This window comes from Chlamydotis macqueenii, chromosome 1 (assembly GCF_036417535.1).
Source record: "Chlamydotis macqueenii isolate bChlMac1 chromosome 1, bChlMac1.mat, whole genome shotgun sequence".
In the NCBI taxonomy this organism is placed as follows: Eukaryota; Metazoa; Chordata; class Aves; order Otidiformes; family Otididae; genus Chlamydotis; species Chlamydotis macqueenii.
This window is the reverse complement of record NC_141556.1, coordinates 151,240,270-151,266,527: the sequence shown is the minus strand read 5'-3', so window position 1 is coordinate 151,266,527 and position 26,258 is coordinate 151,240,270. Positions and strand designations below refer to the sequence as shown.

The 26,258-nt window shown below is 39.5% G+C and overlaps 2 protein-coding genes across 5 annotated transcripts in view; one reads left to right on the top strand and one right to left on the bottom strand.

Annotated features, from left to right (window-relative positions):
* Positions 1-17,115, bottom strand: part of DCUN1D2 (defective in cullin neddylation 1 domain containing 2) — a 28,442-nt gene extending 11,327 nt beyond the window's left edge. Inside the window, exons 1-4 of one of the 4 annotated variants that reach the window (XM_086770130.1) lie at positions 16,961-17,115; positions 14,222-14,438; positions 11,375-11,543; positions 7,855-7,985 (exon numbers count right to left, since the gene is read on the bottom strand). In XM_086770130.1, coding sequence (XP_086626256.1) covers positions 7,855-7,985; positions 11,375-11,543; positions 14,222-14,438; positions 16,961-16,963 — 520 coding nt within the window. In that variant the 5' untranslated portion in view covers positions 16,964-17,115. Of the gene's footprint in view, positions 1-7,854; positions 7,986-11,374; positions 11,544-14,221; positions 14,591-16,413; positions 16,559-16,960 lie in introns of those variants that run through there. The other 3 variants (XM_086770137.1, XM_086770152.1, XM_086770144.1) reach the window with 3 other exon arrangements.
* Positions 17,116-17,324: 209 nt separating this feature from the next.
* SLC9D1 (solute carrier family 9 member D1) overlaps positions 17,325-26,258 on the top strand; it is a 32,658-nt gene continuing 23,724 nt past the window's right edge. Inside the window, exons 1-4 of the mRNA XM_086770121.1 lie at positions 17,325-17,601; positions 17,806-17,879; positions 19,453-19,995; positions 24,669-24,848. Coding sequence (XP_086626247.1) covers positions 19,549-19,995; positions 24,669-24,848 — 627 coding nt within the window. The 5' untranslated portion in view covers positions 17,325-17,601; positions 17,806-17,879; positions 19,453-19,548. The remainder of the gene's footprint in view (positions 17,602-17,805; positions 17,880-19,452; positions 19,996-24,668; positions 24,849-26,258) is intronic.

The following is a 26,258-nucleotide window of genomic DNA, read 5'->3' as shown; positions in this document are numbered from 1 at the left end:
TCAGCATCTGCCATGCTGAAGCAGGCTGATTCCATGTAGAACCTTTGATATTTATTATCCTGATCATCAACTGCACAAAAACAGACAAACTCTTTCTGAATGAGGCTTAGAAGAAGATAGCTATCTAAACATCAGTTGGAGTGCAGCCTAATGAACTTGACTCCAACCAGTTTCAAAATCCTTCCATCTCAGCAAATCTCCCCATGTACAATTCAGATAAACTACAACAGATGACTAAAAGTTGACTGGATATACATTTCCCAAATAAGAGGCAAACACAAGTAAAAGAATCAATGCGGCATTACTAGAACTGGCAGTTATGTCACACTTTTGCTGCTACTTTTGGTCTTTTTTGATCAGAGCACCCTGTTCTATACTAAGCTTCTCTTAAATGGCTGGCATTTTCAGAAAGAAAAATGTGAACAAAAATAAAGCAAGGACCATACACACAGACCAAGGCCATTGGAACACCTAAAATATATGACTCACAGACTTCTTCCAAAGTAAACATGAAATTCATTTATTGAACTCCCTCAACTTCTTCCATCCACTTACTCCTACAAATGGATCAATCTGATTCTTCATTGGAAGTGGAGGAAATCTTGATAACTAGTTAGAGGGGGAAAGGAAAAAAAAACAAAACCTTCCCTAATTTCTAAGTGTCTCTTCAAAGAATCTTGAGATACTACTGTGATGAAAGCTAAAGTTGACGTTGCTTCAATTAAAAAGAGCACATTATACTCATCTGCTCATAGAAGATGCAACCTCCTTGAAGTCCACATACCGGATGCAAAGATAGTCATTCTTCTGGTCTTGAGGTAATATTTGATTCAAGTCTGAATGCCCTCCTCGTATCATCTCTTGCTTGATCCCAGGAAGCTGGCAGAGAGAAGGAAGCACAACCTTTTGAGCCAGCAAGCAGGCGAAGGGACCACAAAGGAGTGATGAAGAACCAAATCTGCTTTTTGTTTCCATTGTTGAAAGTCGAAGACTATGAAAGAATGCACTAAGTTCCTCCACGGTGCTGAAACAAACTGTAGTAAATTCCTGAGCATTAGGAACCTCCTAAACATGTCTTGTTGCGGCTCAAAGGGAGACCCATTAAGAGACTCACAACAATTATCAAGTTTAAAAAAAAAAAAGAAAAATAAAAAGATGGGGCTAAGGCCTTGTTTTGAGGTTGAACAGCAAGTGTCCTTAGAAGTCTCAACTGCTCTGTATAAAACATGATAGAAGATCTATAATCCTATTCTTTAGCACAATTACCAACCAAGAGCTAGGATGCAAAATTGCACTCAGACTGCAGTAGAAAAAGTTAAAACTTGTGACTAGAAGGCTCCAAGTCTGCACCATACAAAATGTAAAGATTTATTGTACTAAATATATTAGTGAGAACACGAGAGCGCAGACTAAATAGATAGAATCAGTTATCCATAATAATTATTTGTAAAAGTCTCCTGGCAAACCAGATCTTAATAAACTGCACCTTTTACACTATCTCAAAATACATACAAAACACTCAGATGAAATTTAATGTATCTAAATATTATGCCTGCCAGGTCCAATATGCAGCCATTGTGATGGCACTGCTGTGTTGAAACCTTGCTATCTTTTTTTCCTGAATTCTGTCCACCTCTTGGAGAGCAATATTCTTAACAGTCATAAGCATCTCTCTTTTTCTTAGATAATAATCAAATCTACTCTGATGTATTTGAAAGACACTTGACAGTTAGGTCCTGAATAACGTTAATTAAAACACCATTTTCTACTTTAAAAAAATCATGGCAGATCTTCCACAATATGCTTTTGCCTCCTGCATCTCACCACTCACACGAGCTATCACCTAGGGGGACCGGTACTACTTTAAACAGCACGTGTCCAGACTGGAGCATATTACTGGACAATGTTAAGCTAATAAAAGTAAATGGAAACACTCAAGTTGTATGAAACTATAGAAACAGAAGTCCTGTAGATAAAAAGAGAAATAAAAATTCCCTAGCATCATCACAAGAACTGCAGAAGAGACTCCTATAAAAAGCAGTCCTATTTCTAGGAATGAGTATCAGTCCACTGACCTCTGTGTCTATTTTGGGGAACAGCAGAAGAGATGTAACTTTATTTATTGGAGAGGATTCTTCCCATTAATTACACAAAGGCAGAATTTCTTGCATTAGTTTTGAGGGGAACTGTAGAATAAGAAGAAATTAAAAAGCAATGGAAGACAGGCTGTTCTAAAAATAAATAAAACACAGAAGTACAGATACACACCTCCCCCCAGACTGCTTTCCTGCAGCAAAATCCTCTGCATTGTGAAGACAACAGTGTCAGGTATCACCAACATTCTTCTACCACCAAAAAAACTTCCGAGAAGGCCTTCTGTACCTTCCCACTCGCTCTCTTACAAACGGCAGCTGGTGTAACAAAAGATAGTAGGCATTCGGCTGCTACCTCCCAAAAGAGAAAGGTTTGGGATACGCATGGGCTTTTTGTTTCCCAGGATATGCTCCAGGCAGAAAGGTTCAATGAAAACTGACAGTAATCTCAGAAACAACTTTCAGAAATTCAGTCTGAAAGCACTGGTGCAGAAAGTGAAGCTATACACTGTGAAATTCATCTCAGTATGCTGAAAAAACCTCAAACTGCTACCTACCATGTTTGAGACTTCGCAGAGGTCAAAAGAGGTTCTAAAAGAACCTCACTGCTTCTCTGCCAAACTGGGATAGAGTAACTCATCCATGGGCATCAGTCCTGTATCTAGCACTGTCCAATACTTAAGTAACTCAGACTATACAACAAAGAAAACTGTTATTAATTCTGCAACTTATACAAAGCTTGAAAAAAGTGTAGCACAGTAGAGGTCAGGATCAGAATTCAAAATCATTTGGACGAATTGGGGTTGTGGTTTAGCCCGAGTCACCACACCGTTTCTTGCTCACCTTCCCCCTCCCCAGTGGGATGGGGGAGAGAAATTGGGAAGAAAGGAAAACTCATGGATTGAGATGAAGACAGTTTACTAGTATAGTGAAGGAAAACTACAATAATAACAGAATATAAGGATATTAATAGACACAAAATGAACAACGCACGATTCCTCATCACCCGATGTCCCAATGACCGATACAGCCCATCCCGAGCAGCGTTCATGGAAACAAAACCGAGCGGCAAGCAAAGGAGTGAAAGAGAGCCCGCAAGGTAGAGGAAACAATTCCAGCAAGCAAGCAAAAGAGACAAGATGGAAAAAACCTGAAAAACGGATGTGCCCCTCCATGGGCAACCCCCACCTATATACTGAGCATGACGTTTATGGCATGGAATACTCTCTTTGGCCAGTTTGGGTCAACCATTCTGTCTTTATTTCTCCCAGCTTCCTGCATCTGCACATTAGTGAAACTTGGGAAGCCAGACAATGTCCTTAGTCACATTAACAACTCATATCACCACCAGTGTGTTTATCAACATTCTTCACATCCAAAATCCAAAACACATCAGCTACTGAGAGGAAAATTAACTCTACCCCTGCCGAAGCCAGGACAATTGGAAAATCACTTGGAAGTAAATAAGAAATACTTAATCAAAAAGATGTACAAAGTCATATAGCTAGTGGGCGTAATCGACTGCAGAAACAGATCAGAATTAACCGGGTGCATTGCAGTTCTGCAGAAACCCAGTATGTTAGATCACAAACTGCAGACAGTATCAGTGTTATAAACATCAGCAAACTTAATAATGGGATGTAAAACAAGAGGCAAAATATCTAAGGCACATAGAAGTTATCTAGCTTGTTTGGGTACTACAAGACAAGAGAAAGTTAGATCAATTGGACTGCAAAGTAAAAAGAGTTGGAAGATACAATTCCAATATCAGAGAGCTGGAAGATAAAATTTATCAGGGTAGTTGGTTTTACGCAGTCTACGGACTAAGGGAAGACACATACATAGTTGCCAAGTATGTAAAAAGTTGTTACTAACTCTAAGGAAAAATGTATTCTACGTATTTACTCTGGAAAGGGTAAGTATTGAACTGAAGAGTTCAGGAACAAAGATTTACGTTATATGCCAGAAAAATAACATGAAAAAAATCCCTAACAATAGTTTTGAGCAAGCACAGACATAGATGTATGAGACCTGTCATCAGACAACAGCTCCCAAACCTTTTTAGCCAGAGGACCACTGCCAATCAGATCTCAAATCTTGCTGATAACTACTGAAACTGAAAAAGCAAATTAGTATATCTTGCTAGCAATACCACTGAACACTTGGTTAGAAAAACATCTGTGAGGAATGGTTTCGGTAGACATTGATCCTGTCTGGCACAAGGGCGTACACTATACAAGCATTTCTCTATCTTTTAAATTTAAAGACCACCTGGCATATTAAAAAGGAACCCATGAATCACTGTATTTCCTCCTGTTCTTCAGGGGAGATGGGGCAAAAAAGAAATAACTGCTGCTTATCACTTCTTAAAACTGCAGAAATAGATTTTTAAAAAAATAATCTGAAACATATTGAAATACTGACAGACCAATGAACACTACTCATATCCAAAGCATCACTGTTTGGACATTTTAGAGGTACTTCAGTCTTATACTTTCAATATGTTAAGATAATAAACATGAAAAATAATTGCATAAATGAGTGGTCTTTGCCTATCACAGACATTTTTCTGGTGAGATCTATTCTCAAGAGTTATTTCTGTTAAAAAAATAAAAAAGATGCATTGGCACTTAGCCTGAAGGATCCAACAGGAGGACCATTTTAATTATGTCTTCTTTTAGAAAAAGTTTTTATTAACAATCTGCTAAGAATAAAAATTCCCCGTTTGTCACTGGCACTATGTCAAATTTGCTTAGTTCTCAAATAGGCATATTCATAGGTCATGTGTATACCTGAGAATCAAGCAACACTCTTCTAGCCTACAGATCACTCCCCTAAATGATCAGTGCAACAGCTACCGGACTTGGTGATTTAAGCTCTGAGTGTAGTAAGAGGAAGCACTGGATACTTCATGCCTCAAAAAAAATCACATTAAAATAATTTGTAATTGAAAGTTAGGAAATAATCCCTTTGATTATTTCCACTTCATTAATTAAAACCATTCACTCTTATCCCTACTTGACAAACTTACTGACTTCTCAGTCTTCAAGTCATTCAGATGTGAACGTATGGGAATAAGAAGGCAAGCACTATCATGGGAGCATGTCACCAGAAACATTTTAAGGAAAGCAGCTAGGGTAGTAGCTCAGCAGCATCCTATACTTAAGGTAGCACTGCATGTCATCTAACATGCATGTGGGGAAGAAGGGGAGATCAACACCTTAAGATGACCTAGACACAGCTAGGCAGAGATTTACACCAGCTTATTTAGTTAAACAGAATGTACAATTAGATTTGTTACTATCTGGACTGAATTCATAAAAGCATCCTGAGCCAAGGCTCCAAACCTAGTAAGAAACAGACTTTGTACATGGATGAGAAATTCTAGCATCTCCTTGACAATATGGCACACAGTCACTGGGACACAAATACTAAACACCTCTACATTAGCTGTGCAGAGAGGGAGGGAAGATGGACAGTCTCTTATTCTAGGAGAAAATACATAGTGTATACATAGAAAATTATGTAAAATAAAACACCTAAACCTATATTAAATGTATCTGAAGCAACTAGAATTCTCAGCTTATATAGATGCTCCTGTAAGGTAACTGACTGAATTCTTTTCCTTGTTGAACACTTTTTTTTTTCTGAAAGAGAATAAACAAAACTCTTAGAATGATTGGGGCAGAAAACAGTATGTTGTAAACGCCAACCTGAAAACTTACTTGTTTCCCGTCTCTCTGCATTCCCTGAAAAGATTCCAACTCCAAACCTATACAGTGTTAATCTTTATGTGGATAAGCTATCGCTGACTTTGATGACCCAAAAACGTCATATTAGTCAACACGCTTGCTCAGCACTCTTTTTCTACTTAACCTACGGTGATCCAAGTTTACACTAGACAGAAATACGGTGTGTCTCCATTGAAATAAGAGCAGCGGCACCTGCTTGTATTTCTTTATATCTAGAATAATCTTAGCAAAAACAGAAGAAGTCTGACAAAAAGTGTCACCAAAATACTGCCATGTAAGGACTAAGCACTACTTGAAATTAAAAAACCAGTATTAACAGAATTATTGAAATTCCTGAAAACTGAAACCAGCAACAGTTCCAATCAACTCTTCCTACAGTTTATTTTAAGCTTAAACTTTAATTTTTGCACTTCTTACTTTCCCCAATAATACTTCAACTCTCAGTGCAAGAAGGCACTTAGGTTTTTTATTGACAAAAAGTACCAATCTTACACAACAGAGAAGACAGACTTACAAATGAAAGGGCCTCCATACCAAATAAACAGGCGTAATGAAAAACAAGGAAGTTTCCTTTTTCCTCCTTACATCAAATAAACAGTACATTCAGTTCCATAATCTGAGCTGGGCTGCCTTCCCTCCTCCTCTCTCTACAGGCTTAGGTGAAAAGCTTTTGAGACATTATTTCCCAAGTACATGAGTTTCATGTTGGAATTGAGCCAATTAAAACAGGAAGCCATTTGTAATATTTCTTTAGGTATGCCATAAATTCCAACCTCAGCTGTAACTGACTTACCTTTTCCACAATCTGAAAGTACTAGGCTTTTTAATGAAGAGAGGCAAGAAAATGAAAACTAGCCAAGGGACTTGTATCTGGAAAGGTGGCATGTGACCCACAAAAAAAGAGTGACATATGTAATGAAAAAAAATGAAATTGCTGCAAAAAATAAAGCAAAATTGAAACTTACTAAAAGTTCCCCACAGTTTAAAAAAAGAAAAAAAGAAAAAAGGACACTGGGAAAGACAAGAGTAATTCCCAAAAAAGAATATGAAACAGATGTCTCTGTTTGAGAAGGTCTAAATCAATATTCTGCTCCTCCATCTCACTCCTCTTCCAACAATTTTTAAGAAAAAGTATTTATTTATGTGCTTGCAAAGTAATCTAGACATAAAGTGGCTATGCTAAAAAACCCCACTTCCTCTTACCCGCAGCACAAAAAGAACAGTGATGACGGTACGGTGCTGTTCTACCCACAAAACAGTTTAATTCCTTCCTAAACAATGTCTTTTGAAAGGGGATATAAATTCAAAAGGATATCAGATTTCATCTTACAGGTTTTTTTAATCTATGCACAACCAATAGATAATTTTTAATTTGAAGATAATAAAACATTAGAATTTAGATAATATATCTATTTTATTCCAGCAAGACAAAGCATGGATTGGGACAAATTTCAAACTTTATAGAGAATAATAATTCAATATTTTATAAACTGTATGCCTATTTCTATTCACTAGTTTTGAAACAACTTAATAATATTCTTTTTTTTAAACTTCACATAAAAACTGAGCTAAATCTAAAAATTCGTAGAAGAACAATAACTTTTGCCCAGTTTTTTTCTTTTTAACCTGACATGTACATCTTGTTTCAGTTGTTCTGAGCAAAGTGGAAAACACAAGGAGCTCACTAGCTCAGTCTTTTTTAAAAAAAAAAAACAAAACCAACAACAAAAAAAAACCAAACCAAAAACCGACAGGTCTCCAAGAACTGCAGAAACTTCTTTTGACAAGAGGAGAGAGAATGTCAATACTAGCAGAAAACCCCATTAAATTATCTGTACCAAGGGGACATTAACGAAGAGATTAATTGGAAGAAGATGGGAAAGAGGAGAAGTCAGTGAAAGAAATCCATAATGAATTTACTATACAATCAATGAGAAAACTGTGTTATTTGAAGTATTTGGAATTGACTTCACTGTCTGTAGATATTTTCTAGATTTTTTCCTACTTACCTAGACCTTTTTGTCCAGGGTTTTTCGCAAAGTTAAAAGTAAACTGATAAAAATCTTTGAACTTTGTTGGATCCTTTAGCTCTTGTTCCAGTCTTGGCAATAAAGTTTTTAGTTTTTCTGTCGTGTCACACCTATTCAAAAGAGGTTACATTATTTATAGATATTTAATTTTTTTTTTACCTTTTTTTCTTCTCTTTTTTATTTTTTAAGGTTTTGTTTCAGTGCAAAATAAAACAGTATTTAAGATTAAAACAGAGCATCTTTCTGGATAGCATTTTAAAAAATATACACAGTCATATGCCTTTACTAAATGATTTTAAGTAGAACATTATATATAGGCATCCATTAAGTAGAGAACCCAAACAGGATTCAGTGGTTTAGCTTTTTTTCTCAGCCTCCTCTTGAGTTTATAACACAAACAGTAGATGTTACTCTGTTCCTAAAGAACATATAAACGCCACTGAAACCTGCTATCGTTTCCCCTTTTGTAGCTGTTGTAACACAAGGGTGTAGCTTTTTGCTTTTGTCTAGATAAGTATTACTTATTCCCTGCCCTACCTAAATGAAGAGCTGCATACCACGTTTACAGTTAACCTTAACATTAGAGGACTTTCCAACACAGGGACTATTATTTGCAGTCATCCTCTCCCCACCACAGAATACCTGTGGATAAAATCTGGGGAAAAATGAGCCTTTGACAATAGCTTGAAGGCTGACAAACGATTTAACAGGCTGGCACAGGTAAGCTAAGACAGAATCAAGTTACTGAGATTCTAACAGAAATACATCCCTTAATAACACAAGACCAAAGCATTTCAGTGAAAGCACCTGAGCTGACAAGATGCAATTTCAAAAGAAAAAGGGTTTTCCTCACACTGAAGAATCAAATGACTATTCAAGGTTGTCCTGGTTTCAGCTGGGATGGAGCTAATTTTCCTCTCAGTAACCAACATGTTTTGGATTTGGTATGTGAAGAATGCTGACAAACACACCGATGTTGTGAATTGTTGCTAAAGAGACCAAGGACACTGTCCGGCTTCCCAGGTTTCATTAACACGCAGGTGCAGGAAGCTGGGAGGGTTATAGCCAGAACAATTGACCCAAACTGGCCAGAGAGAGTATTCCATGCATAAACATCATACACAAGTGGGGGTTGGCCAAGGGGGCATCTCTCTCTCCCCCCTCCTTTGCTTGCTGCTCCGTTTCGTTTCTGTGATTGCTGCTTGGGACAAACTGTTGGTCATTGGGGTGTCAGGTGGTGAGAAACTGTGCATCGTTCATTTTGTATGTTTTGGTGTCCCTAAATTTTGTTATTACTGTAATTTTCCTTCCCTATTCTACTGGATTGTCTTCATCACAGTCCACAAGTTTTCCTTTCTTCCTGGTTCTTGTCCCCATCCTGCCAGGGCGCAGAGGGAGAGTAAGCAACTGCCTGGTGACTAGGGCTAAACTATACCAAAAATTTGTATTTATTCTAAAGATTCAAGAATAATTTTATTAAAGTATGAGTAACTACAGCAAAATCCATAAAATGCAGATAACACAAGCCTCATGGCCCATGCGAACCTCATGAAGTTCAACAAGGCCAAGTGCAAGGTCCTGCACATGGGTGGGGGCAATCCCAGGCATAAATACAGGCTGGGTGGAGAACGGATCGAGAGCAGCCCTGAGAAGCCCTGAGCCCTGTTGGCTGATAAGAATCTCAATACAAAACGGCAATGTGCGCTTGCAGCCCAGAAAGCCAACCGCATCCTGGGCTGCATCAAAAGGAGCGTGGCCAGCAGGTCGAGGGAGGTGATTCTGCCCCTCTACTCTGCTCTCGTGAGACCCCACCTGGAGTACTGCATCCAGCTCTGGAGCCCCCAACACAAGGAGGACATGGACCAGTTGGAGAGGGTCCAGAGGAGGGCCACAAAGATGATAAGAAGGCTGGAACACCTCTCCTCTGAGGACAGGCTGAGAGAGTTGGGGCTGTTCAGCCTGGAGAAGAGGAGGCTCTGGGGAGACCTTATAGTGGCCTTCCAGTACCTAAATGGGGCTTATGAGAAGTATGAGACAAACTTTTTAGCAGGGCCTGCTGTAACAGGACGAGGCGTAATGGTTTTAAAATAGAAGGAGGTAGATTCAGACTGGACACAAGGAAGACCTTTTTTTTCCCCCCACAATGAGGGTGGTGGCACACTGGCACAGGTTGCCCAGAGAAGTGGCAGATGCCCCATCCCTGGAAACATTCAAGGCCAGGTTGGATGGGGCTCTGAGCAACCTGATCTAATTGAAGATGTCCCTGTTCCTTGCAGGGGGGGTTGGACTAGATGACCTTTGAAGGTCCTTTCCAACCCTAACGATTCTATGATTCTATAACAGCATGAGCGTTTGATTGCAGCCCCTGGATAGAAAATAATAGTTATTCTTACAGTCTCTACCCAAAGGGACGAAATAAAGCAGTGGACTTCAGATGATATTAAAAGTTATTCCATCAAAATTTCTGAATATCTTTACCAAAAAAGGAAAGTTTAGAAAGAAGTCAATAACTGATGAGGTCAGTAACAGACTGCTAGGACCTCTGCTCAAGAAACAAGCACCACATTTGCTAGAAGTTGGTCTATTTTAGAAAGGTATTGATAAGGCACCATTCTAAGATCAGATGAAATTACTTAGCTACAAAAAGTATGCACAAGTAATAAACTGTAATTCTCCACCTAACTAATGTAATCTGTTTTTTAAAAAATAAATCATTCTGACACCTCTCTATATTAGAAATACTGCATCTCTTCCAAGGAAAACTTATATACAAAATATTATTTTACAGTGAGAAATGCCTGACTTTATTACTAAACAGAGACAATGTGGTTTACCCTCAAAGTCTGTTATCCACAATAGCTTCATAATCCAGGAAGGAAAAAAAAAATTGATCAGTTACATCACAGTCAGACTAAGTAACCTTTTCTACTACCAATATCCTCATTTTTGTCTCAATTTCTTACAGATATTTTGTACAAATGAAGTATTTAGTACACAAGGCAATAAGAGAAAACTATAATTTGTAAAACGGGTAAAAAGAAAAAAGTTGCATTTGCTGGTGATAAGGTGAAGGGAAAGAACTGAAGGTTCTTTTATGCTTTCCTATTTCTTTCTTTTCTGCTTCAACACTGACTGACCTTTTTTTTCCTTCACACATCTCCAGTGACTTTCAGGTCTTAACAGCACATAGTCCAACTCAAAACCTTAACACAACCATGCATATATTTATATGAATTACATTAAAAGATCAGCATATCCATCTTCCTTGGTGTACAGGTAGGAATTATTCTTCTTCACCCTTACTGCTGTCATTGCTAAGGCTTTGCAGTAAAGTATCAATTTGAGGAAGATGGGACACTACAGGCATTCAGCAACCTGCCTGGGTTGGCACCAGCCTTATCAGCTTTTTGAAGCTTCACACTTAATCCAACTAAAAATGTTTTAAACAGAAACAAAGCTCTGCCCTTACATTATGAACTATGCAGAAATGCATACTTACCCCAACTCTGCCATGCCATCAATAAATTCCTTTTTACTGAATTCACATTGAGTAGCTGCCTTGAACTTCCATGCTACAACCAAAACACTTATACTGGCAGGGTCCAGGCTTAAATCATCACAGAACTGTTGAATCCCATCAATGCCAATTTTATTTTCATCTTGTGGGTCTGCAGTTCAAAATACAAAGAGGAGAACTGTAATTATTTACCAAAAAAAATTTCAAATAATTATCTGCATAGCTTTGATATGCTGCATAACACAGGTCTTCACTTTTTCATAAGCTTCAAAAATGTCTGCACTTGAAATCTAGTTACTTTTAGAAGTATCTTGAGGAATATCTGTAAATAGATTAAGTATTCTGCAAACTTCCCTAGAAACTAGTTTGCAAAATTCATCAGCTAACATCAATTAAATAGTTTTGTCTTCTCTCCTCAATGCTCTATAAAAGATTTGAATTAACTGAGGAGATGCCTGACATGTAAAAACAGTAAGGCTGATAAATACATCAAAATGTACAACATATTTATTGGTTAGCATGTATTAAACTTCAGAAGAAAAACAAAACCCAACAAAAACAAAACAAAACAAAAGATTCAACAAAAACACACCTACCAAGTGAGCCCACAGATTTACTCCTGATAAGGATGTATGATAATCCATTATAACTGTCTAAAGACCCCAATTAACTTAAACATTTTCAGGTTTTAATTAAAAGTCAGGGAAATCACAAAAACATTGCTCAAACAATGTCTTAACATAACAGGGTCTTAAGCTAAACACTATAACTTAAGAAATACTATGTTTCAGTAGTACTAAGTTTACTACTTTTTTGGATGTCATAACCATACTTTGTAACTCCCTATGTCAGGGTAGCTGTCACTGTAACAATTCAACAAAGACTTATGTCCATTAAACAAAGAATTACATCCACGGTATAATTCAGGGACCTTTGAGCAGGAACAACAAGTAAACATATCTATTCTACTATACGCCAGATCTAGATTTCAGACACGTAAAATGCATTTGGGGAGCAATATATTTGGGGAGTAATTGAAGAACCAAAGGCAAAAAGTGCACTAGTGTTGAAATCAGTGGAAAAATTCTGATGGATTCCAACATGGACTGTTTCATCCTTATCACGCTTCATGTCATTCAGGTAACCAGGAACAAAAAATGAAATTGTTGTTTTGATAGAGTTGCTGGATAAATAGATAAGAAAACTAACACAAAGAGAGCACAGAAAATGAAAGAGCTATCATCTCAGATTTCAAATACAGTGCATTGCATGTAGTATTCCATAGGCCCTGTAGGACAAAGGAATTCCTGCTTGTTGCGAGGCAAATGACTCAGGTTTAAGCTACATACGAAAAAAGGTGTTCCATCAAACATTTTATTGTTTTTTCTCAAATCTTGTGAAGGTTTTCTTCAAGTTTACAACTTTACTTCAGTGTTAAAGTGCTAGAAGTGCAAAGGTGTGCTGCTAACCAAAAGACAGATATAAAACTGACTGCCAAGTGGTGCAGTTCGCAAAATCATGAATAATAAATAACACTTGTGATTTTTTTTTAAATTTTAGATATTCTTAGTAGCATTAAAAAATTTGTATATATTTTTGACCCAGCAACCCCTTAGACTGACATGCAAGGAGCAAGCAAAAAATTTAGATATGTATATATGTGTTCTATATACATTTATACATTTATAAAACAAATTTAAAAAACCAAACTTATTCTCTAGTTAAGATGTTTTGTCAGAAAGGAAATGCTATAGTGTCGTTGATTCTTTGTCCCTACACAATTCATTATCACATAATAATGAAATACTGAAGAATGTCTATACTTAAAATACGACACATTATGTAAAAAGTAACAGAAAAGGTGGAAACAATATCCTAAGAACAGGATAAAGCGTATACAAAGCATGCCATATACTGCAATTAGAAAAGTACATAAAATCATAGGTGAGTAATTGCTAAGAGCTAATTTTTTAAAACACAAGAAGTATGAATCTCAGCAAGGGCTGGTAACAATTCCAGTCCGCTCTGCTCTAACATGTAATGAACAACGCATGCATTCATGTCAGATGGCCACATGTCAGAAAGCACTGTTACCTGCGTCATGTACATTCTTATATTTACGTGACTATCTTTTCCTTTTATTTTTTATGTTCTTTTTAACAATGCTGTAAAATAAAAATAAATTGAAAAGAAACAACTCTGCCTTTAATCCACTTCCTTGTGGTCTTGCCCTCAAGCCTCTCTGAAAAGGCACATCACTTTTGCTGTAGCATACCAGCACAAAGAATAAATTAAGGATAGAATTTCCATTACTAGTTTTTGAGTTTTCTTATTAGACTGCATCGTCAGACTCCTAGCTGTAATGTTATCTGAATTTTTTTTTATTTTAATGTCCAGAAATACTACTATCTTCGAAGAAACTTAACTCCTTCAAATATAAGAATCATATGTATTATTTTGCCACACAAAGTGCACTGTCCATATGTTTAACAGCAGCCACTGGCAATTAATCAAGTAAGTTGCATAATAAGCTTTATTCTCCTTTCCACTATATGTAGCCGACACTATTTCCTCACGATAGGTTTAATTTCCTATTGTGAATTCACTTTAAACTCTACAGGAATAGCTACACAAGTTGTGTCCTGAACATTAAGAGCATTTAAAACCTTTTTCATTCTTATCTCACTCCTGCAAACACAGAGTGAGAAACAAAAGCCAGCAATCTTTCCTTAGAAGCCCTTAAGAATGGCAAAGTGAAAAGCTGAAACACCAGTCAAACAAAGTAATTAGAAAAAAAACAAAACTCACAACACAAAAAAAAAGCCTTACCTTTGTATCGATTATACAATTGTTCTAATTTCTTCCTGTCTACTGAATTTTTCATGGATTCTTTGTAGTACAAGTCTGGATTCTGGAAGTAGTTGTCTGTTGCCACTTCTAGTTTCCATTCATTCTGCATTAAGCAGTATATAGCAGTCCTTTCACCAGCCTGGGTAAATGCCATAAACTGGCGGACCTTGTCCTTCTGAGACGATTTAAGTTTATGCTTTGGGATGCAAAAGAAGCAGGAAAGCCAATGAAGCTAATCCAGAAGTTTGTTTCAGCATCCTACTACTAACGCCTATCTTTAAATGGTTTTAGTTTTCTTGCTGATGACAACTTTCACTTCAGAATTACAGGAAGACAAGCCTTGTTGTTCTGCAGTTAAAAAGACAGCATTTTCTTCTGACAATTGAAATGACAGCATCTATATATACATTTTTAGCAGCACACATTCTGGCAGTAATAAATTTGTATTTCTGCTTTATTGCTCACATGTGCACAAGTTTTTTTTTCTTTTCTGCAACAGCAGTAAACACAAGTTTCATCATATAACAACATGGTTATTTTCTGAAAATACGCCTAGTGGTTATACAAACAAGAAATTGCAAAGGCACAACTTATAGATTCTCAGGTTCTGTATAAGCCCTTCATACACAGAGAAAAACTGCTCAATAGTTTTCCTAATATTTTCCTAGCAACAACGAACACTGAAAAATTTATTAATGTTAAGTGATCAGCTGAAAAAGGCAAAGTATTTCTCACATTTTACGTTAGAAACCATTGCCAAGAAAAGACACAAGACAAAATAAAATAGATAAAGCAAACATGTCAGAGTTCTGCTGAATGTTACAATTAGACCATAAAGTTACTGTAAATGTGATCTGAAACTTCAATTAACTCTGAAAAAAGATGTTTATTAATATGTTAAAAGACAAAACTGCCTACTATGGTGGTACACAGGAACCAGTAAGATGTTTCTCTTAATGGCAACTAATTGCAGCAACCATATCTATACAATCTCCCTAAAATTCTGGAAAACCCAAGAGGTGGGAACATGGATTTTATAAGGAGCAAATTTGCTATTAACATAGCTCAACAGTATTCTTTACATGAAGTTGGAAGAAGCAGGAGATAGGTTAAATCAAACTCTTTTTTATTATATTCTGATGCTTTCCAATTTTGTTAAACAATACTTAACACATGTTTGGGGACAACAATTAAGCTGGGAAATTTGTCTAAGTCCCTTACTAGCGCTTAAATCTTTAGGCATAACAGAAAATTTACTGGTCTCTTAGAACACCAGTGGAAAAAGTGAATCCTGATTCAGTAAGCAGTAAACATAGGACCATCTTTCAGTTTACTTGCTATCTCTTGTACACACATGGATGGTGACATCTTAACTACAGATGGTCCTGAGACAAGAAACACATCATGTAAACAAGATAAGGACTTTGGTCTTTCCTACAAGATTTTTCAATTTTATACACAAGGAGAAACAGGTCAAGTTTCTTTTTATACAAGAAGAAACATGTAAAGTGGGAAGAGAGCTGCAAAAATAACGACAATGTATTTTGTTAGGAAAATACTCAACAATCCTTTGACTGCAAGCTCTGAGTGACATCCTCCACCAATTTTCACTAAGGTCTAACTACAAGAGTCTCTGTGCACTAAGACCTTCCTCAGTTGCACAAACTTATTTTGAGCAACCAACTTAGTGATGATCCCATGCCCTCTTACAAGTTTGCTTACACCAGGCATTTAGGGATATTTTCCGGGTTCAAAATGAAACACTGAGTTATCTGAAGAAACTGGAGATAAGAAACACATTCGACTATCCAATCTACTACTCTGCCAAGCAGTATAGTTTCTACTGCTCATTTGTGTTTAATCACAGAATCACAGAATGGCTTGGATTGGAAAAGACCTTAAAGATCATCGAGTTCCAACCCCCCTGCCATGAGCAGGGACACCTTCCACTAAACCAGGTTGCTCAAACCTGGCCTTGGACACTTCCAGGGGCTGGAACATCCCCAACTTCTCTGGGCAACCCGTTCCAGCGCCTCACCTCCCTCCCAGCGAAAAACTAACGCCCTGCGCAGCAGACAGCGGTACATTTACACTCTGGCAGGGCAGGGGGGAAAGCCGTGTTTCCAGCATGACCTCTCACTAACGGAACCCAAACGAGGAGGTCTACGTACTTCGCACCAAAAAGTCCCCGCTTTCGAAGCCTTCCCGCCGCCGCCGCATCTGTCGCGGCCCGGTGCGGGGGAAGGCCAGCGGCCAGGGACCCGCCCGGCGTCGGGAGCGAGGGACACGGGGCTCCGGCAACCTGCCCCGGCGAGCCCGAAGCCCAAAAAAGGGAAAGGTACGCGCCGCGCCGGCTGCCGGCGCTCGAAATACCCGCGGCGCCGACCGCCCCGCCCGGCCCCCTCCCTCTCTACACCCCCCCCCCCCCCCCCAACTCCGGTGACCTTCCCCGCGCCCGGCCCCGGCGGAGGCCGCTCCGCACGGTTTGTCCCCCTCAGCCTTCGTTCCCCCCAGCCTGGTGCCGTTCCCCCCCCCTCCGATCAGAGGAGCCTGCGCTGAAGGAGAGGAGCAGCGGGAAACCGCGCCGTGCGGGGCGAGGAAGGAGGGGCGGCTCGCTAACCCGGGTTGTTGGGGGGCTGTTTAGGGGGTTTCCCCTCCCCACCCCGCCTCCCCCCATGTCTCTGCCTTCCCCCCGCCTCCGCTCTCACAACCACCTACCATTTTATCACCTGCGCTCCCACCAACTTCACCGCCCGGCGCCGCCTCACCGCGCAGGCGCGCAGCGGCCCGCCTTCCCCGCCTATCGCCGGCCGCGCGCGGGGCAACCGGGCGCAAAGGCGGAGCGAGGGGGCGAGGCTCGCGCCCGTGGCTCCTCACACGCTCCCCCCCCCCCCCCCCCCCCCCGCCCCGTACCTGCTACGTCCGCAGGGACGGTGTGGCGACTACGGCTCCCGGCGTGCAGCGCGCCGGAGAGCGGCCATAACGGGCGGGCGGGGGAGGGGGCGGTAAATGTTTGTGCGTGGGGGGGACGCCACGGTTGGGTTTCCCATAACGCGCCGCGAGGAGGCGCTCGGACTACAGATCCCGTCTGCCTCCGCGCTTAAAGGCGCCGCACCGGCGGCCGGTAACCGGCTGTGGGTGAGGGGGGCGGCAGAGGCCGTCGGCAAGGACGGAGCCTTCCGTCAGCGGCCGCCGCTGCCCCCTCAGCCCCGTGCTCGCCGCGTTGCGATCCCATCCTTCCCCCGCTCCCCTCCCAGCCGCAGGTGAGCGGGGCGCGGGGAGGCAGCAGCGCCCGAGGCTGCAGCCGCTGTCTCCGTCTCCCTTCCCTCTCGGCGGCCGGGCTTGGCCGCCGCCCTGAGGTGAGCGCTGGGCGGTTACCGGCTGCGCTGGGTTTGGCTCGACCGCCGCGGGGCCGGGAAGTTGAGTGCCGCTGCCGGGAGCGCCGGGATGGGGGGCATGGAAGGGATCCTTCCGCCGCCATGAGGGACGGGAAAGGGGCTGGCCTCCCCCGCGCTGCCTTGATCCTTTTCTCTCCCCCTTCCTTCCACCCCGGCCTTCCCCAGGGGAGAGGCACCGGCAGCCGGAGGAGAGGCGCCGCCGGAGGAGGGAGCCGCCCCCCGGCGGCCATCGCGCTCAGGTGGGTCCCGCCGGGGCAGAGCTGCCTCCCCACCACCCCCCTCCCCCGCCCCGGCTGTACTGAAAAAGGACTCCAAAGGACAGGAGTTACCGCTGATGTGATAATTGTTGATGCATGGAGAGGAGTGGTTTGGGTTTGGTTTTTTTTTCCACTCTCTTTCTTCTGAAGCGCATCATATATTTATTTATTTATTTATTAATTTTGCGTGAGGTCATTATTCCCTTAAGGGCTTGTGAGCGCTGCCCAGGTGCCACTTTTCTAAATAGTTTTTGTTACTGTTACTGAAACAAAACTGTACCGCGGCTGAACCACGGTGCTAAGCTTGCACAGCACAACAATGGGCGAATTTACTGGTATAAATCTCTGCCCGGCGTCTAGTTACGTGGTTTGACATACCTCATTAGACGTGCAGTAGAGTGGGTTTTGCTTGTTGTTTGTTTTTTTTTTTTAACTCACCTACCTGCAAAAGGCAGCTTGAATATACACTAGGTGTTGCCTCTTTTCTTGCAGGAATAGGTTGTAGTGTATGCAGCAAAATGCCTCCCCCAAAGATGTTAAACAGGAAGAGTATTAATTGAAGAAATGTTTCCTGAAATACCACTCTAGAATTTTGCCAGGTAGTAAGGACTGTTATTTTTTTCTTGATCTCTTAAAAATAATAAACCCCAGAGGTTTATAAAAGTCCTGAAATATTTGTACTTTATTATTTTGAATTTTTTTTATTTATTTTACAACAATGTCAGTATTTTCCCGTAGGATCTGGGGGAAGGAAATTTGTTCTCAGTTTTGAAATTCTGTCCTGTTTGGTCTTAAAAGCAAATACAGCAATTTCAATACAGATCTTCAAGTAGCTTCTGGGAAATGAACTTATGAATGAATTGATTTTACTTTTAGTGTTCTTATAACTCTGTTTTAAAATCATGAGGATCAATAACTAGCTTTGAAGTAAAATGCCTCAAGGCTGTGCAGCCTTTCAGGTGAAGGTCTTTGATCCAAACTACTAGTGCTCAGGAGTCCAGGAAGTTTTGCTGTTATTTCTTTATTGTAGAAATTTTTCTTTTGCAAGCATGATTTATATTGTAATCTATTTCAGTTAAGCTTTTTTTTTCATTATGCTTTGTATAGCTGAGTGTGTTAATGCTTCTGAGGCTGTATAAATAACAAATTACTGTGATACAATTTTTTAGGATAGGTTAGAAAAAATGCAAGAGATTTACTGGTAGCTCAGAATAATGAGTTCTCGTGCTAGGTTGAAGTACAGCCTATGGCATCATGGCTTAATATTTTTAATGGCTTTTCTCTCATGTGAGAAGTGCAGGTGACTACCATGTGAAATTACTTTCCATTCAGTGTTTTTAAAACAATATGATAACTAGAAAATAGTCAAGCGGCAAACATCTGTCAATGACCTTGCACTGTTTCTTGATTTTGATAACTGTTGACTGAAGGAGACCATATATATGCTGTTAAACGTCATAGTTGTAGGTTGCAGCCTTAGGTTTGTTTTCTACATTTGTTTGACCTAATGGCCCAACATTACCACGTTTGGTAACTACTTGTTACTGTCTTGCAGCATGGTACACGTACTGGAGATGCAGAAACCATGTAGCGGAAAGCTTTGAGCAGTTGTGGATTACCAGTTTCTCCCAACAGCAATATAAAGTGAAGAATGAAGGCGACTGGATTTATTTCCCTATGGACGTTGGTTGCACTGCCTTGTGGCCAGTTAACAAATCCTGCAGAACATGAAGATGTAGTAAAGCATGCAATAAAGCTGCACCGTGGGAAAGGAGCTGTTATCACTCAGAGAAAGCAGTGGGTGTTGGAGAGCTGCAGAAAACTATCTGGTCTTCTTCGCCAAAAGAATGTTGTTCTCAACAAACTGAAAAACGCTATAAGAGCGGTAGAGAAGGATGCAGGACTGTCAGACGAAGAGAAACTTTTTCAGGTGCATACCTTTGAAATCTTCCAAAAGGAGCTAAATGAAAGTGAAAACTCAGTCTTTCAAGCAATCCATGGCCTCCAGAGAGCTCTACAGGGTGATTACAAAGATGTTGTAAATATGAAAGAAAGCAGCAGACAGAGACTGGAAGCCTTGAGAGAAGCTGCAATTAAGGTTAGTTCCCCCATGTTTATTACTAGAATTTTAGTATTCGACTTCTGATTTTAATTTTATTGTGTCACAGTTTCAATCTGTTCTAATAAAAACATAGATCGACATGAAACTTGCAATGTTTTGCTCTTTAAAATGGATTTTGAATGAAGAATTTGTTCTCATTAGTAAAATTAGAAATAATTCTGGTGTAGAGTTTAAAACTTAGTAGCAGTCAATAGATCTTATTTCAAAACAAAGCTAAGCACAATCATAAGACCTATTGCAAATATTATGTTAAAGGGAAGGGAATACAAGAAGTGAGTCAGTGCACATAGCACAGTTGCACTAGATAAGACAGTGGGATTATCAGAGTGGAAATAATGCCATAAATTGGCAAAATACTAACTGGTTTTTCCACTTTAAGTGAGAATTGCTCAACTGAAATCTACAATTTAAACAGGATGACTTCTTGCCTTTTATTTCCATATTCGTATAGATGTGGTAAAATGGACATACAAAATATGAGAAGTAAATTTTTAATCTCCAGTGTAGCACTCCTAGCCTCAGAAATGCAAGTTTGAAAAACAGTGCTTCCAAGAAAGAGCCAGCTGAAATAACTTTACTAAGAAAAGCACAAAAGAGTAACAGTTGAGCACAAAGTACTTAATGGAAAACTTGAGTTTCCACGTCAGTGCAGACCTGTTAGGGTGTGCACAATCTGCCACTGTCTACTGGACTTGGCAGTGCTCAGACTGTGTACTGAAAGTCTCCCATTGAGAGAAAAATGTCGTTTATTTGATTTAGTATTTAAATTGCTCTTTTCCTTGCTATGCTCCTCTACCACTGGAGGAATATATTAAGAATTTTCTTTGTTTTCTGTCTTCTAAAAGAAGAGGCTGCCCTTGCGCAAGGGAGCAAGAGAAGGGGAAAAAAATGTAATTGGGATATAACATCTGAGCTGAGAGAATCTCTAGAGGGCATTTGTGTAAGATGTGCAGATCTTAACAGGTGAAGATGTCAAGAGATTGCGTGCAAGAAAGGTATGCAGTGAATTGGGGTAAGAAAGGCTGGTGAAAATAGAAGTTAGAATAGACTTGGGAGACTGGAGTGGTCTGTGCAGTGAGAACAAAGACTGAATTATGACAGGTTTGGACAGGGAGTAGCTTGGATCTAGGTGTGTTCCAATGGAGCGCTCGATATGACTTTGATATTGGCGCTTAATTGTAGTGCCAGCCTCTGCTGCACAGAAATGGTAGCAATTGTCATGAAAATTACTGGATTTTCCACTTTTTTTTTTTTCTTCATCCTCAGAGCTATTCAAACAGCAGGTGTGAAGCTGTCCAGAATCTTCTGTCTCATTTACCTAATTCTTGGCAACATTACTGTAAAATACTGAAGTAATCTATCCTTGAACTTGGGAATGGTGCTTCCTCATTTTTCTCATAAAAGGAGGCCTGTGTGTATAATGATGGGGTTTAGATGTGTGTCCTGTCAAAACTTTACTTCTGCAGAGGTGGATTGTGTAGGTTTTTTGTTTTCGTTTTTTTTTTTTTGTATTATCATATCAAGCTATTTACTCAAACAAGCAATCTCTTACACCCTTCCTTCTTATATCATGTGCATGATTATTTAAACAGAATATTTGTTGTCCTAAACTTACAATTGTTATATAAAGTAAAACAAAGGATAGCTGGGAAGTGCATGCCAAAAAGATGAAAATTACATGGGATACATTTCTTTTGGACTTCTTACTTCAGAAGACAAAACATTAGGTCCAATTTTGTTCCCATTTCATTTTGCTGTAATGATTAATTTGTTGGTATACTCATAAGACATCCTTTCCATTTTTTTAAACAGTGATTGAATGGAAAATACAAATGACTGTAGACTCTTCAAATGGCTGGACTCTTCATTTTATTTCTGTTGAGTTGAAGTATTGGAATTCTTTTGTGTTGGGATATGTATGCATGTCTGATGCATTTCTTGCTGGTTCTGCTGCTGGGATAAGGTATAGCAGAATCATTCATGGGGCAGGGAGGGGGGGAAAGAGGAAGGAAGGGAGTTTCTGCTTGCTTTTGCTCCAGGAACCTGTGTGGAGGTTCAGGATAAAGCAATAAAATCTTACCTACATTTTATCAGCTTCTTATTTCTTGTGTGCCTACTACCTCAACAGTCATAGAAAAAATAACTCCCAAGTAGTGCAAAGATGCATTCTTTTCTGTGCTTTTTTTCATCCCTGATTAAATAATAGAGAGAAAACAGCAACACTGTGTTCTTAACCAGCATTGCCCCAAAATCTTATTTAATCTTACTTGATTTTGCTCATGTGTTTCTCAATGTTCCAGTCTCCTGTTTAGTGTGCAATCCCTATCTGTATTACCTTGCTTAAATGATTGTTTGGTATGTACCTTGTGATCAGCTGTCTCCAATGCCAGCTTGAGTTGCAGAACAGTGTTTGTACTGTGATGCACTTCTGCTTAACGTGTGGCAGGCTGTTTGGGATAGCTTGTCCTTTTCATGGACACCATCCGCTGATTGTCCCACTCTACTGCCGTGACAGGGATCTGTGGGTGAAAACAGAGGTGCCCCTTTAATAGACTGCAGAGACCTTTGTGTTTGTTAATTAAAGGAACTTACAGCTAAACTCAGATTTTTTCAAAGCTATTCTATCTTGCTGTTTGGAGAAAGTTAGCTTCCTGCAAATTAGAGCCTTTTTTCTGCAGTTTACCTCCGACTGTTCAGCCAGTTTGTCTCAGCCGACAGAAAGGACTGAGCAGCTCCCTCCATCCAAAACCTGTTCCACTTTTGAGGGGAAAGAATCTAACCCTTATCAATTCCATCTCACGTTCCATGTTATTTCTGACTGAGGAAAGAATCTGCAGCTCATAGAGGGACTGTTATTGATATCTTTCAAGTAATGTCTGCTAGCAGAGAACAGCAGATAGGAAATGTTTTTCCTTGAGGCTGTATGAGAGCAACTGCGTCTCTTGCTTACGTGTTGCATAGGAACTAAAGCAGTTGACATTGGGCCAAAAACATTAATAGGTACATTTTTCCCAACTTCAGTTATTTTGGGAACTGGGTAATTTTCATCGTGCTGGTGTAACTATGGTAATTCTAAACACCAACAGACAGCATTTCTGTGGTTTCATCACAACCAGAAGTATTCATCTGACTGTCAGGATTTTAAAAGTGTTAAGCTACAGTTACAGGCTGTACTGAACATACTCTTGTCTTGGCATCAAGGAATTGATTAAATTATATGCATGTTCTGGTAGGTTTCAAGAGGAAAAAATGTCCTTCCACAAACTTGTGGAGGAGGGGACACTCCAGTTATTTGAACACTTGAGTTTAGGACCATTTTAAATGCCCAGATTATCGGAGATATCTATGTGGGGTAGACAAATAAAACACACAATCTAAGGGAGACTTATGTTCTATCTAATTTCTCACTGGTTGTGGCAGGGCATCTAAAATGGAGACAGAAACTTGGTTTTTTTGGTTTTTTTTTTTGTTTTTTTTTTTTCTGGGAGTACAGTTTGACCTAGGGATTGCATTGTATTTTTTTTCCCCGGTCTGTTTTTTCCCTTGGTAATAATATTGGCTCTCTTAAAAAAACAGATGTAGAGTCTCTCTTATCTAAAAGTTCAGTGTCCTGAATCTAACTGAAAGGAAGAAGCTTGCCATTGCATGTTGGCTCATTCATAGTTGTTCTCTCTCTCAACCGGTGCATCTTTAAAAGAATGTAGGCATGTAAAAAGTGAAGCATCTTTTTTTTTTTTCCTAAAAACCTCAAATTAGACTCTGTCAATACGCAAAGTATTATGTTTGGTTATTGTCTTGGTAACCATGTAGAAGGCACAGTATTAGGTCCAGTCTTGATCAGTAAATAAATCTTTTTGTTCTCTTTTTGAACCTGAAACATCCAAAGAGAAACAAAACATCATAACTTTATCAGGGAAGCTACTGAAATATTTTACATCATATCAAACCACATCAGCATTTTTTTCTTTTCTTACTTCTGAAGCATAGAAATGAACTTTAGAAGTCATTAGTGCAAGTTCCTTAAGAGGCTCAAACTGAAAAGATGGACTCTTTCTTGGGAAACATAAAGAGGAACCTCAGCTAGAGTGCCTGATGTTCATCTGTACTCTCTCCCAACTGCTCTTATTTTTTGTAGCTGTTTTCACAGGTATTGTAATTTTTGAAAACCATAAACAGACATCCTTCCATGTTTATAAAATGGCTTATGAAATTAAGACTCATCGTGTTTTCCTTCCTGTTTGTTTGTAGCTAGTAAAGCTATGCTTTCAAGTTTTTATGCTTCCCTGCTAAAGCACTGAACTCTAAACTTTACTTGGCTCTGAAATATTTCCTAGAGTTTCCTTGAAGTAATTCCTTTTTTGTATTTTCTGGATCGTAACCTTGGGATGGCTCTACTGTTTAATGGATTAGAAAAGGTGATTGGTGGGTATTTTGTTTGGTGATTTTTTTTTTTTTTTTTTTTCCCCACTTCCTTAGTGAAAATTGGCACAAGAGAAAGCAATCTTCAGATACCATTATGAAGTCTATATTGCTTTTGCAATTCCACTCATAAGATGTTTTGTGTCAAAAGAAGCATACATTTCTGTCAAATGTTTTTCTGCTCAAAGGCCTGGCCAGCACTTTTATCTGTGTGTTGTAAAATTCAACAGGAAGAAATGGAATACGTTGAACTCTTAGCGGCAGAAAAACATCAGGTTGAAGCCCTTAAGAACATGCAGCATCAAAACAAAAGCCTCTCAATGCTTGATGAAATTCTAGAAGATGTCAGGAAGGCAGCTGATAGATTGGAAGAGGAAATAGAAGAGCATGCCTTTGATGACAACAAATCCGTAAGTGATGTTTTACACTTAGTCCTTTTATTTGTGTGCATTTATTTTTTTAGTTGATATTTCACTGTAGGGGTGTTTCTCTTGTGTTAAATAGTTAGGATTTTAGTGACTATTTTAACAAAATAAGAATCTTGTGGCTCTACATTTGTTTTTCCTTCTCTTTCAACAGAAGAAAAGTATTTAGTGGTAGAATGATTGCTTGTTAGGAGTGAGCGGACAGGAATAATTATTTTTTGCTAGTAATTTCTGTGGTTTTGATTTGGAAGTCTTGCCTGCCACTGCCACTTTGACAGTGACAAGTGTAGTCCATCTCACTGATAAGCTCATGAGTTATGTTGTCTCAGTGGTGGTGGGGACTGTGATACTTAGACTTTGCAGAATATAAAGTCACCATGTTTGGCGCAGTCTCCACTTTTTCATTTTGTTGAGAAAGTTATGGGAGAACAAGAACCCTTGCAGTTAGTTTTCACAGTTTGGGAAAAGAGATATTGTTCAGGGTAAGGACTTGAAATGTGTTTGTGGTGTTGCTTTCTTCCACTTCTGACTTCCTCTGCTTTTTGTATCATGGCCTGTTTGCATTATTCATTGTTTCTGTGCTGCCTGATGGACAGTATCCTTCAGGTAAGGCTGTGTGTATTTGGTGCTGGGAGGACATCAGTTTATTTTAGTGTCCCACTGTGCCATCCTCGGAGACTGACACTCTAAATTGGTCCTGTTTGCATGAACATGGATTGTAATTTTATTTCGCTTTAGCTCTTGAAAAGTGTTGGTTAATTTGCGGGCCAACTTCCGAGGTGAGCGTAGCTCGTTATTTCTACTGAGGAGGAAAAACAGTTGCTCTGTAAGAGAGAGCCAGGCCATTTTTTGGAATTGTACTCTATTGAGAGAAAGTGAAAGCAGCTTTTTATTTTGTGTACAAAATTGTACCTAGTGGGAATCCTACCTAGCAGGATCAACAGTGGGAAGGGATGATCCGGCTGGAGTGCCCTCTTCTGTTCCACTGGGGTATGACTGCACGCTTTAAAGAGACCAGAAATGAGTCTGTTTCTGCTACACCTGTTAATTGGGAAAATGCCAATGCATTGGCACTGCAGCACTAGTTACATCTCCATCTTTGTGAGGAACATCTAGCATGTTTTCTCTTAAGCTAGAATACTGCAGCATTAGAACAAAGAAGCTCTAATAGAATCATCAGTAATCTGATAAAAATGCAAAAGCTTCTATTAAAATATAATCAAATAGAGAAGTGTTGTAGGTAAAAAATAAAAAAGAATCTGAGCTAACCCACTTAATGCAAGACAAGAGTATTTGTGCATTGTATTCTGTTATGTACAACCTACTTTCAGGAATTGCTGTTTTAGGAAGTAAAATTCTGAAAATAACTCTCTCAGTATGTCCTCCAATTTATTA